Here is a 14,287-nt window from a genome sequence, read left to right on the forward strand (position 1 = left end):
CACTGTTGGTGGGACTGTAAACTGGTTCAACCATTGTGGAAGTCAGTGTGGCGATTCCTCAGGGATCTAGAACTAGAAATACCCTTTGACCCAGCGATCCCATTACTGGGTATATACCCAAATGACTATAAATCATGCTGCTATAAAGATGCATGCACACGTATGTTTATTGCGGCATTATTCACAATAGCAAAGACTTGGAACCAACCCAAATGTCCAACAATGATAGACTGGATTAAGAAAATGTGGCACATATACACCATGGAATACTATGCAGCCATAAAAAATGATGAGTTCATGTCCTTTGGAGGGACATGGATGAAATTGGAAATCATCATTCTCAGTAAACTATCGCAAGAACAAAAAACCAAACACTGCATATTCTCACTCATAGGTGGGAATTGAACAATGAGATCACATGGACACAGGAAGGGGAATATCACACTCTGGGGACTGTGGTGGGGTGGGGGGAGGGGGGAGGGATAGCACTGGGAGATATACCTAATGCTAGATGACGAGTTAGTGGGTGCAGCGCACCAGCATGGCACATGTATACATATGTAACCTGCACAATGTGCACATGTACCCTAAAACTTAAAGTATAATAAAAAAAAAGGAAAAAAAATAATTTTATATATATATAATTTTTTATATATAATTTTATATATATATAATTATATATATAATTACATATAAAATTATATATATAATTTTATATATATAATTACTTATAGACCCTTTTAATCACTTTCTTAATATTAATTGACCAAAAAGCAGATACACATTTTTATTAAAAGGTAAACACAGAACACTAGCAGACACTAGTAGCTTGCCTATTCTGAGCCCATTTTCTTTGTTTTCACTGTGATAAAGTGGGCCTCAGGCCCATGGGGCCTGACTTTTGCCCCGAAGGTGATTAGCTCCATTCTTCTTCCTAGTGATTAGTGAAGGAAGTGGCATGTGACCCAATTTCAATATATGTGAGAAGTCTGCTGGGGACCTCAGCAGTTTCTTATACTTAATCTACTGACTAGTATTTGTATTATGGGACATGGCTGCTTTCTAAGTCAAGTGCCTTTAATCTGTTAATGCTCTAGACCTTTCAAAGGAGAAACCAACATCCTTCACAAGAAGGAAAGAAACATATTTCAGAAACGCCGGTAGGGCCCAATGAGTTGATAAAAAGAGATTTAGAGGGAAGAGACTACCATTTTTTAGCTGCCAAGTGTTGGGTGTACATGTGAAGCCTAGACTTTGCTGCCATCTTGGCCATGGGGGACAGTGGGTGACTGTAAGTATGCAGGCTGAGCGTGGGGCACTAGGAGGATGATCTTGTCAAGCCACTGAATTAACCACCCCTAGAGTGACACTACCATAGCTTATAGGATTATAGGAGATAATGACATTTCTTTATTTTTAAACCAGATGAATCAAGAATTTTTGGTATTTGCAGCTGAGTGCATCCTAACAGATACACATTTCAGTTGTGGATTAAGAAATGTATGAACAGAAAATAGATTCAGTGGGATATTTAAACGATAGTTCTGACAGTTACCACATGTTGTTAGAAGCATCCATAAACAGACTAATCAGAATAAATACTGACATGGCGTATCGGAGGCATGTCAGCCGGGGCTGTGGTGGACCATGACAGATTTTGAGACCTGCCAAGAGCAGCCTTGATTTAACAGCATTTTATCTGGTATAAATAAATTTTCTTTTAATTGAGGATTCACTTTCATTCTTCCTTATCCCTTTAAGTGTTATTAGAGGAAAAAAAGCTTTAATAATAATATATTGAGTTATTAAAGTACCTTTTATTTGAAGCTTGACATACTAGGAAATGTGACTGACTGTTGTCTTGCCCAAGGTCAAACACTGGGCCACTTTCAGAGCTAAATATAGATTGAGAGCATTCCACATAAAGAATAATTAGGACCTGTGAAAAACCTCCAATGATTTAGAAATTGTAGAACCAAATTTTCTGTTGTTTACATTGTTAAACTACAAGTAAAATCTTCTCATTGGGCCCTGTTGGTGTTTCTGAAATATGTTTCTTTTCTTCTTGTGAAGGATGTTGGTTTTTCCTCTGAAAGGTCTAGGACATTAAAAGATTAAAAGCACTTGACTAAGAAAGCAGCCATGTCTGATAATACAAATACTGGTCAGTAGATTAAGTATATTCTTTGCTTTTCCTTTTTTTTTTCAAATAAGGTTTTAACATCCAAATATTTAACTTGTTTTTGAGGAAGTAACTCATGTCAGTTTTTGTGATTTCAGTAATGCTTGAAAAAAGGTCAGACTGTAAAAAGCAGGGCTGAACAGTATCTGTCTAGAATAAATGACTGTTACTGGCCTTTGTTCTCCTGTTACTGTTTTGGGTTAATAAAACTCCAATATGACTTGGCACAATGGGAATGCTGGGCTCCTTCCAGCTCCCCTAAGGCCATGACTTCAAATGGGGAGCTCGTACCCTCCTTGGGCCCTGGCTCTCTCACCTACTCTGGTGGCACCCGTTGACACAAGAGTTAACTTTACCACAAGAGCTTATGTGATGATCATATTAGCTCATAGTATGTGTTCAATAAACAGTGGATGGAATTAAACTGATAGCAGGGTATGCTGTAAATGTGATGTGTCCAGATATGTGCTGGGACTTGTCAGCCCATCTTTCAGCCTCCTACATTCAGTGCTCTCAGTGCTCTACTGCTGTGTGTCCTCTAAGCAGGGAGATAAATTTTCCTCCCTAACTTATTTCTCAATTAAGGAGAAGGCTTTGACTATCCATGCCGTTAAATGTTGGGCCACACACATAGAAAAGAACTGACTGAATAGTAACCGTGGAGTAGGCAATTGAAAATTGGCACTAAGCAGAAATGCATCAGCAGAGATTTCGGAATGACTCTTGTGGATAGGTGAAGAATAAGGACTTCTTTGGTAGCTCTTGGTATCTACTTGTTTCTTCCCCTTTCCTAAATGCACATATGCTGTATATGGCACCTTATGCTTTTCTCTCTTCTGTTTTATAGAAAAAAAAATTCTCTTTCCATTTGCTATACATATTAAAATTGTATAGCATATGGCAGTTTCAAATACAAATACCTATAACTTTTAGTTTTAGAGAAAAACAAAAGCACTCTAAAGAGAAGTAAAAAGTCTGTTGAAAATATGACTAAAGTAGGAGTAATGGTTTAAAAAAAAGATTCTTGGCTTCCAAATTTCACAGTTAAGACTGATTCTTTTTGCAGGTAATTAAGAACAGGACTTAACCAGTGAGATTTATAAAGTTTTTTCGGTTGTGTTTAATGATGTTGTTTCAGAATCTTTCTCTTTGGTTACAAAATGACTACAAAGATGCAGCAGTGGCTAAACAATAAAGGAGCATCTTTTGGGTCTGGCCTATTGTGGATTGATTATTGAGAGTTGAATTCTTTTTTTTTTTTTTTTCTTGAGATGGAGTCTCACACTGTTGCCCGGGCTGGAGTGCAGTAGTGCAACTCGACTCACTGCAACCTCCACCTCCCAGGTTCATGCAATTCTCCTGCCTCAGCGTCCCGAGTAGCTGGGATTACAGGCACCCACCACCACGCCCAGCTACGTTTTTTTTTTTTTGTTTTTTTTGTTTTTGTTTTTGTTTTTTTGTATTTTTAGTAGAGACGCGGTTTCACTACAAGAACACAGAGAAACAAAATGTAATACTGGGTATGTCCATCCGATTTTCTTCAGGCCCAGAATAATTGTTTGTCTTTTTGGTACCCAATGGCAACATAAAAATTGGAATATATTCCAAAACATCCCAATTTCCACAAGTTATGTTTCCACGAATTGCCAAGCACTTCTTGAACTTAACATACATTTTCACTGAAATTGTGACATTTCTTGGCATAACAGTTTCCATGAGTGGGCTACCAGCTGTGTAATGAAATCTTTCTAAATTGTCTCTTTTGTACTTAAAGGTATGTCTCGTCTCCTAAGGCTTGGTTCCAAAATTTAGAAGGATAAAGTGGTTTTTCTCTTTCTTTATGCTTCATCATTTAATGTCCTCTTTTCTCTCCTCTCTTTTGAATAAAAGATATTTACTATGTTTTTCCTTCTCATGTGTCTCTACAAGTTGTCAGACTCAAATTTCCTTTAATTAGTGAGTTGCAAGCCTCAGAAGATTGGTAATTTGTACAGTTTTGGTAAGAATTGATAATTTGTATAGTTTTGTAGAGTCAGAATCTTACAGCGAGGTTTGCTTTTTATTTTGACTCAGACTTTTCCATGAGGTTTCTCAGAAGTCCAAATATATATATATATGTTCAGTTATAGGTAGAAAAAGATGCTAACCAACAGAGAATAGAGCTTTTGGTCATAGTTAAGAATTATCTTTTTCCATTAGAGATAATAATCAGAGCTGATAGTTAAAGTACATGGACAAGAGGCAGCTGCCACCCACCTCATACTTTTTAGTTTTATTGCTGCCATTTTAAACAATTATAATAAAAAAACCAAAATATGATAGCAAATATAGGCAACTGTCTTAACCATGATTGGTCTGTAGCCAGGTCTAGGAGAAAAGAAAGCATGGAAAGGTTATGGTTTTAAGTTTATGAACATAGTATCATATCAGATATTTTTCCTCATCAAGGTTAACCTTCTTTTTTAAATCTTATAGTAGACCTCCATATGCTACTGAGAAGAGTGTTAATTCCCTAATAAAAGGTCATGAATATTGTCAGGGATTATGTTTGTGAATGGTCCAAGTTGCTATTTTTCCTGGAAGATGAATGTGTTCAGGGGCCATTCTGCTATTTCTGTGCTCTTAATTGAGTCGTTTTTCCAAGATGTGGCAGGCAACAGTGCTAGGCTCCAGCCCTGAAAAGGGTCTATCTTTAGGTCCTTTGTTTTGAAATAGGATTATATTACTCTAGCAGCATTAGTAAAGGGATTTGATGGCAAAACATGAGGAACCAAGGCAAGATTTTGATAGAGCTTGGTTAAATAACATTTTTCTGCATAATATTTTGAAATTGTGGTATGCTGTTTCATATTGTATATAGCTGAGTCTATACACAAATTGTGTTTAATAATACAGAACTCTGGATCAAATGCTTAGGGTTTGTAGAGCCAGACAGATTGAGTTCAGATCCCCTTATTGTCACATACTCTCCAAAAGATCTCACCCAAGTTACTTTGCTGAGCTTACGTTTTTCACCTGTAAAATGGGGATAGTAATACCACTATCCTCAGAGAGCTGTCTTAGAGATTAAATGAATGAATAAACTCAAGTGCCTGGTGTTATGTGTCCAGTAAATGTTAGGTTTTAGAATTCTTATCTTGAATTTCTCCATTGTTTTCTAGCTTTCATTATGGTTAATTCACTTAATGCTTATGAAAAAGCCTCTAACATTATCTAGCTCCCCTTCATTCATGCAGAATATCTTGATAGTTAATGACACATTTCATATATATATATATATATATATATATATATATATATATGTTTTTTTTTCTTTTTTTTTTTTTCCTAGATGGAGTCTCTCTCTGTCACCCAGGCTGGAGTGCAGTGGCGTGATCTCAGCTCACTGCAACCTCCACCTCCCAGGCTCAAGTGATTCTTCTGCCTCAGCCTCCCGAGTAGCTGGGACTACAGGTGTGCACCACCATGCCTGGTTAATTTTTGTATTTTTAATAGAGGCGGCGTTTCACTATGTTAGGCTGGTCTTGAACTCCTGATCTCGTGATCCACCCACCTTGGCCTCCTGAAGTGCTGGGATTACAGCCATGAGCCACCGCGCCTGGCCATATTTTATTTCTTTTATAGAGACAGGGTCTCACTCAGTCACTCCTGCACTCAGGCTGGAGTACAGTGGTATGATCATAGCTCACTATAACCTTGAACTCCTGGGCTCAAGCAATCCTCCTGCTTCAGCCTCCTGAGTAGCTAGGACTAAGGCATGTGCCACTATGCCCAGCTAATTTTTAAAATTTTTTTGTAGAGATGGGGTCTCACTGTGTTACCCAGGCTGGTCTCGCAGTCTTGGCCTGAAGTGATTCTCTCACCTTGGCCCCCCAAAGTGCTGGCATTATAGGCATGAGCCATGGTGCCTGTCCCTATTCTTAATTGCACATTTTCAGAAGCAGTGCCAACAGGGAATAGTTAATAATAAAGTTAAGTTGGTAGGATTTATTGCACGAACATTATCCTCCTGGGCTCTGAGTTTGAGTAGAGGGCCTTTTTGTTTGGAGGCCAGATATATAAGCATTAACTCAAGATGGCAGCTAGTAGGGCACAAAATTGGAAGAGGAGGAGGCAAGATTACTACCTGGTGCTAGAAAGACTGAGGTGCATATAAATACAGCCATCAGACAATCTGTTCTCTTCTTCCCCTGCCCCTCAAATACTATTTTGCAATGCAAATTAAAAGCTTTATAATGAACTTACCTGAATTACAGATAAAGATATCAAAACTCTGACAAGGAGGCATGAGTTTCATAACTGTCAATACCTGAGGACATCTGGGATTCAAACCCATGGTTTCCTGACTCTAAAGGTTTTATCACTATACCGATGCTGGTGACTGGGAAATGCCAGGAGTTACTAATTTTCCTCAGTGAAGAACGTTCCCTGCAAATACATCTTCACTGAACACAAAAGGTAATGTTTAGGATAATTGTTCACTTGTTGTTAGGCTATTTCCTATGTTATTTTGATCACAAAATCATATAATGCTAGTATTGTAGAGGATCCTAATATACCTACTGCCTTATTTTTGAGTGAAGAAACTGAGGTCCAGAGAGGACCAAGGGCTTCTCTGGTGTTTCCTAGCTGGGTAGTGGTAGTGTTAAGGCTGGGAAGAACCACATTCTGTGTCACGTCTCCAGTGTTCAAAATTTGCTGTAGGTTCTGATGTTTCCATTTTTAGGGTTACAGGCCATTTATTTGCTTTCTGGTCTTAATAAGGTTTATATTATTGCTTTTAGGACTATTTTACATTTATATACAAAATCATTTTATATTTTAAAACATACACCTGTATTCACTCATGTGTTGGTGAATTTGGGGCAATACTGGAAGAGTTTAAAGTTGCTGTTTATTTATAAGTCACTAAGCTGTGAAGAAACCCAACCGGTTATAAAAGTGGACTTTTACTTAAAATTGTAATGTTCATTGTATGATAGAATGGAGTGTCCTCTTTAAACCAAGGTAAAATAAGCATCTTTACATTTTAAATAGTCTGAAAAAGTGAAAGCAATTTAAAGACATGTAATTCTCTAAACATTAATTTTAATTATGTGGATAGACCTGCCAGTTTAATCAGTCAGATCTTTGCTTTTTATTCCATAGATCTTCACAGTATTTCTAATGTGGAAGTCGAAGTGCATATTAATGTACCTGTGACATATAAAAACAACTGTGTTCCTTGATAACACTCTCAAATACTCTTTGATATTTGCATCAAAATTATCAAAATTCTTTCAGAAAAAAAGCATTGAAAACAGATACTGGTGTTTGCCAGCATCTTCACTGTTTTTTTTAATGCGACAAATATAATTTGTAAAATTGACAATTTTCATTTTTCCATGCTGCAGGCTCTTTTTGTTTGGATGAGTATGAAAGTAGGTGGACTATGTTCAGAACCACTTGAAGTGTTCAGCATCATCCTGTTCCCTCTCCTTCTAATCCATGGGAAATAGGTGTGCCTAGCTAGTAAATAGAGGAGTAAGAAAGAATCGGGGTGGAATTTCTGGCACTATGAACAATTTTTCTTTCCTAGAGTGTCATTAAACTAAGGCTATTCCCTCTATAAGATAACAGATTTCGAACAATTACATGAAATCTGTTATTTCATGTAATAGAGTTCAAAATATAGCTTTTCTTAAAATTAGTTGTTTTGCTGCCCCTGAATTTGCTCAATCACCTTGTGGCTTCATTCAGAAAGATGCCCTAATCTTTTGTCTTTTTGTCAGTGATGCATCTATATTTGGGTAATTTTCTAGGCTGTTGACATATTTGATGGTATAATTTCAAAATTAATATTATTAATTACTGCTTTACTAGGGGAATAAGGCAATATATCAGAAAGCAGGAATTTAAAAGATATGCCGTACCGTACAGATAACAGTCGATAGCCTCTTTCCCCACACTTAGCCTATCATTTCTATTGTTCATGCAGTTTGCTAGGTAGTTAATGGTACTTCATACAAGTTGTGGTTCCAGTGTTCTGCTCTGTTGGGTTTTCTATTCATAAACCACAATCTCCTAGGGATAAAAGAAGGCTCTTCCTCTTTAAGTAGCAGACAGAAAATATGGTCTTTTTGGGGGTTTGAATTTTCATGTGTAATTACTGCAGTTGTCTGTAGGAGAAAGGGCTCATTGTGGTTTTTCTCGACTACCTTTCTTAAAGACATATGCAAATAGCCAGACAGTACACATGGCACTGACCTATGGCCAGGGACTCACAGTTTTGTGAGAATACGGGAGCGTATAGCCACTTCCTTCACTGAATGCCAGTCCCAGAGCAGTTGCATTAGGCTGGAGGACTGGAGGTGGAGCCTTTTTTGCTCACGGCAGCAAGTTCCCTTCTCCTTTCTCTCCCCCGGCGGCGTGTGCGTTGGCTCTTCAAGCTGCCTGTGCTGCTCCGTGGAGTGAAAAAGGCAGGGTGTGCTCGCAGACTGTGCTATAAACTGCAGTTTCTATTTGGGGTCCTCACGGAGAAGAACACCAGGAAAGACAGACAGGACCAGTGCCATGGGCCAGCTTTGCTGCTTTCCTTTCTCAAGAGATGAAGGAAAAATCAGTAAGTGGGATTTGTACTGTGCAGAATCCTAAGTGCTTGACTATTTTGTGCGGTTGTCTTCTAGGGGTAGTTTTGCTCTTTTTTTAATGGGAAAGATAGCAGACTAATCAGCTATGATTTTTAATGTGTGTTTCTTAAAGGGACTGGTAGGTGTGTAGTTACAAATTAACTGTAAAAGTACTGCAACTCAGTAGATGGGCTGTGTTAAAAATACAAAATACTGAAAACTCATTTCTGATTCTCCTCTGTTGGTATTCTCCCAGCTCATTTTTATCCCACTACGTTAGAGTCAGAGTTTAGTTTTGAGTTTCTTTAAATCACTGCATTCGATTTGAGATACTGTACAAGGCAGACTTCATTTTTCTTATCTGAAACTGGCATATTTTCAGAGCAATGCTCAACAGTAACAAGTAGGTAAAGCTGGTTCTAAAATGACACATATTAGACACTTGCAGATATTTTCATGTGTCCCCTGCTTTGTTCTTCCTGGAAGGGATTCAAGTGTGCCTGTGAGACCACTCTAAACAAGTGATGCCGCTTTGCTTCTAGCAGAAGCCCCATTGAACCTGCCTAAATGAATGTTGAATTCCACAGCGGCTTGTGCCTAGAAAAGACAACTTAAAGTGGTGACATTTGCATTGAATTTTGTTCTTCACTGGCTTATGTATATTCACTTACATTTTAGCTTTGTTAAATGGAATACTGGCATTTTAATTAGTATGCTGAATAGAGTTTGCCTTACCCTAGTTGCCCCGAAATAGGGAATTTTTACTTCCTTTTCAATATAATGTTTCCAGTCATACTTGCTAAATTTGCAGCCACATTTGTGTCATATCAGTGCTTGATTCTAATTTAAATAGGTCCATGGAATTTCATAATATCTGGTTCAGATACTGAAAGATATACGTCTGGTTTATATTTCCTGCTGCTTGTTCTTCAGGAAACTAGCCAGGGACTGTTAAAAAAAAAAAAAAACATATGCTATACCTGTTCACTTGGGAAATAAGACAGTTTTTACAGTAACTCTTTGGGGAATGCTTTGGAATAAATGCTGAAGTCTCCAAACATTGGAAACTGTGGAGCATTTGATTGTTAACAAGGAGCCAATAAGCTGCTCTCTAAATTTTACTTGTGAAAGGATACTGTAAAGTGTGTGACAATCCTGCTCTTACAACTTGAGATGACCTTACAACAAAGTCATTCACTTTCTAACAAAGACCATTGGCATTCATTTGGTAGCCCAAGACTTTTCAGATTATTTGTCAGAATGATTTATTTGTAGTTCCTGAAGATTTGGGTTGGTTGATCTTTTTCTTGGGGAACGCTCCTCTCTGAAAAACCTTGGCATGGGCCGATGCAGGGATAGTGAATTCTTTCCCCACCCTCTTCACTTTCTGTTCCATTGCTCAGGGTTTTCCCCTGGAGTGCCTGCTCTCCTGCTCTGTTTCTCTTCTTCCCCTGTCTGTAAGCATCTTTTGGCTCCATCTGAAGACGTCAAGTTTCAACTCCAGAAGGAATTTGTTCTTTTCTGTCTTCCTTATCAGGGACTGTTGAAGAACAGTCTTCTGTTTTACATACGGTGCTTCCTAATATTGATGGACAGGAAGTAATATGTACTGGTTTTGGGGCTTACTGTCTCAAATTCCAAACTTTAAGAGAAAAATGAAGATAGAACTCCATATCTGAAGTGAAGCCCGAGTCTGGAGGTGCAAATTATGGTTAGAAGAAATGCATTTGCACCCCTGCCCCCATTCACTCCTGATGGCCCCCTGGGTCCTCTCCATTTTCTGCCCATCATTCTTTCATCTGTCTGATTTTGTGGTTACTTCACTGGTTTTCTCTACCTAATCTGCTTCATACTCCATTCACACTCCCCATGGAAACACATATGCACATTGTAGAGCTGTTTCCTGATGCAGTGTTTAATTTCTCTGGTACAGGATGGTCTAAAGATAGGCTTCTGTGCCAGGCATCACTGTCCTTCTGGTAATAAGTGCCTAACAGTACTTATAAAGGGGACATTTAAAAAGTGGCAGAGAATTTATTGCTCAGCGTGCCTCAAGGAACATATAAATTAGCACAAACTGTGGGTATCTAGTCTGTAAGTTGTGCTGATAATGTGAAAGAATCCGTAATAGACATTTGGGAGGGTCCAGCTTTTTTCTGATCTTGCTGCTTGATTGTACAGTAACCTCCTGGGTCTTATTTATCTTTGTGTCATCTCCTAATAGCCTTGTTAGCCTACTCTGAGCAATGTACTCCTTGAGCATCTACTAAAAGCAGAGCACAAAAATGTGAATACTCACTTCTTCTAATTCTGTAATAGGCGGTGGCCCTAGAATGTTCCTCCTTGAAGGTAGCCCAAATTATGGAGAATTTGATGAGTTTTTGGTGAAAGTTTAAATTTGTGGGTGTTATTCTCAAAACACAGGTGAGTTGGAAAGCTCGTCCTCTGCAGTCCTACAGAGATACAGCAAGGATATACCCAGTTGGTCAAGTGGTAAGAGTCAAGTGACCCCTCCCCCCTCCTGCTGCTATTTTATCCTGCTTTTGCCGTTTGGTGGTGGTGGTAGATAGAAATAATTCTAATTTAATTGATTTATTAGTGCTACTGTTTTAGTCTATTGATAGCAAATGATGATTTTTTTAAATCAACTAGTCGAGTGGGAGCCTAAGCTGTAGAAAGTTAACTATATGCATACCCAGAAATATTCTTATGTAATTTGAATTGATACATAATCGTTGTACATATTTATGGGGCATGTGATATTTTGGTACATGCATGCAATGTGTAAGGATCAAATCAGGGCAATTAGGATATCCATCACCTCAAACATTTATTATTTCCTTGTGGTGGGAATATTTCAACTTCTAGCTATTTTGGAATGTACAATAAATTGTTTTTAACTATAGTTACCTTACTGTGCTGTCCAAACATTAGAACCAATTCCTTCTATCTAACTGTGTTTGTACCTATTAACCTCTCATCATCTTTCTCCCCTACAACTTCCCAGCCTCTGGTAACCATCATTCCACTCTATCTCCATGAGATCTACTTTTTTATTTATTTATTTATTTTTAAGCTCCAACATAGGAATGAGAACATACAATATTTGTCTTTATGTGCCTGGCTTATGTCACTTCCCATAATGACCTACATTTCCATCCATGTTGCTGAAAATGACAGGATTTTATTCTTTTTTATGGCTGAATCGTATTCCATAGTATATATATACCACATTTTCATTATCCATTCATCTATTGATGGAAAGTTAGGTTGATTCCGTATTTGGCTCTTGTGAATAATGCTGCAATAAACATCGGGGTGCAGGTATTCCTTTGATACACTGATTTCCTTTTCTGTGGATAAGATACCCAGTAGTGGGATTGCTAGAAATTTTGCCAATGGGCTGAATAGTCAAATACAGCAGAGCTTGTGGTTTATTTATTAATTAGTGCAGCACAAAACACTTTTTTGTTTAAATCTTGGAAGTTAAACATTTTTCCAAACTGTATTTTTCACCACAGTAAGTAGAATACACTGCCAATAAATTCATGTTTCTTGGAAGATTAGGCTCTTTCTCTTGCTCTACGGGAACATTGTTAACATTAAAAATTACTGGAAATATTATAGGTTTAACAAATACTGTAGGTATTTTCCAATGTAGTTTTTGCTGACTACTTATATAGAACTTGATTTATTTGAATTACCTAATTTCTCATATTGAGCTGCCTGAAAGGAATGTCTATCATGAACAGAAATGTCATTGCAGATAACCCACAGTGGTCAATATTGCAGAGGCATATGGACCACTCTGGGTTATCTATCTTATTAAGCAAACCTCACAAGAAAACTTAATAACTATGTAGATACCTCTGTAACTAATTAGAAAACATTTTATTTTCTCTTTTGCTGTTGCTGATTTTCCCATTTTGAAGTACACTGCTTTTATGTAGAATTAAATAGATGAATGGTAAAGATGAACTGACCTACCTCATGAGTTAGTCTCTTGTTACTGAAAGTATTCAAGGACAGGATGGGGACATCATAAGGACATCACCTTCTAGGGGTGTTGTAAGGGGAGAATGGACTTGCTAATGAATGAATGCACTGACAACTCAGTTTCTTTCTAGTCCTGATATTCTGTGATGGCTGAAAATAAAATATTAGAATAAGTATGTGTTTTAACAAGACACATTTTAATTTTATACATGAAATATGTGTTAGTATAGTCTTTTTGTGTGGGATGAATTACTGGGACCATTTATAGTACTCATTTTATAAATATGAGTCAAATGTTGAGATAATTTCTGATATTACATTAATCCATAAATTGAGGTATGCAGTGTGGATTTAATGTCTGGTGAATACATATATATAACCGTAATTACCATAAAGGTGATCAAATTTTACACAAGGACATCTATATTTAGATTTTCCAATTACCTAGAAGTCATCCTAGAAATCCTATAGCCTTATACTTTGCTCTTCTCATTTGCACCTAAGATATGCTGACTTCATGGTTACCTTTCACATGTCTGCTCTATCTTATCACATGGATTTCAAACACCTCATATTCAGGGTAGGTGTCGTACATCTCTCTTAGTGGCACCAGACCCTAACATAGCGTGTTACCCAGAGGAGGCATGTTCTAAATGTTTGTCGATGAAGGGAATGATATACATTTCTTGTGAGTGTGAGAGAGCTTCAGTGTCAGTCAGCCTATCAGATGATAGAATATGGAATAACTCTGGTTAATGTTGGAATCCATGAAGAGCTTTGGTTACTGAACGTACCAGAGAAACATTTTAACAGGCTCACGCTTACACTTTACATTCTGGGCCCCAGGGAATGAGGATAGGGAACCTCCCATCAAAGGACAGTGACACTTTATTTTTTTTCCTTGCCAGTAAAAATGTGTTTGCCCACAGGGGACACAGCATAACTCCAGTTCTGCCACTGCCTGTTGAAAACATATGGCCCATTGCTTGGCATGCAGTTCTTACTGTAGACAGAGCACAGGCCTGGGAGGACAGAGAGCTGGATGGGAAACCCAGCTCTGCTATTACATCCTGTCTGAGCAAGCTGCTAACATCTCAGGGCTTCAGTTCCTCAGATTTAAGAAGTGGGGGTTGAACCACTCTTGTTTAATTCATATTTTCTCATTTGCCCCTTAGAGCTAAGAGTCTAGGGAATAAAAGAATGAGTGATATAGATGTGTTGCAATTCTTTCTCTTCCTCCTCCTCCAAATCTTCCTCTTTGACTTCCCCTCTTTTTCTCCTCCTCTTAATTTATTTAATGTTTACTGTGTGCCAAGTACTATGCTAGGATTATGTTCAAGACTGCTTATTAAATGCAACTGTTAGAAAATAGATGCTCCCTGTCTCATTTAAGAGTGCAAGTTGCTGAAAGCCAGAAGTGTGGGGGATTTCTCAGTTACAGTCTCCCGGGGTGCCATGGGGCTGAGAACTGGTAGAAGGCTGGGATCCCAGGCAGCTCAGC

General features: G+C 38.0%; 1 protein-coding gene across 9 annotated transcripts in view; it reads left to right on the top strand.

Moving 5' to 3' along the window:
- The window catches only part of AKAP7 (A-kinase anchoring protein 7), a 152,670-nt gene that overhangs the window by 111,034 nt on the left and 27,349 nt on the right, over window positions 1-14,287 (top strand). The window contains exon 8 of one of the 9 annotated variants that reach the window (XM_055391894.2): window positions 6,439-6,635. The exons of 6 other annotated variants lie outside the window; for them this stretch is intronic. In XM_055391894.2, the coding sequence (XP_055247869.1) occupies window positions 6,439-6,563 (125 nt within the window). In that variant the 3' untranslated portion in view covers window positions 6,564-6,635. Of the gene's footprint in view, window positions 1-6,438; window positions 6,636-8,159; window positions 8,784-14,287 lie in introns of those variants that run through there. 2 more of the 9 variants (XM_004044676.5, XM_055391903.1) reach the window with 2 other exon arrangements.

This window comes from Gorilla gorilla, chromosome 5 (genome assembly GCF_029281585.2).
Source record: "Gorilla gorilla gorilla isolate KB3781 chromosome 5, NHGRI_mGorGor1-v2.1_pri, whole genome shotgun sequence".
In the NCBI taxonomy this organism is placed as follows: Eukaryota; Metazoa; Chordata; class Mammalia; order Primates; family Hominidae; genus Gorilla; species Gorilla gorilla.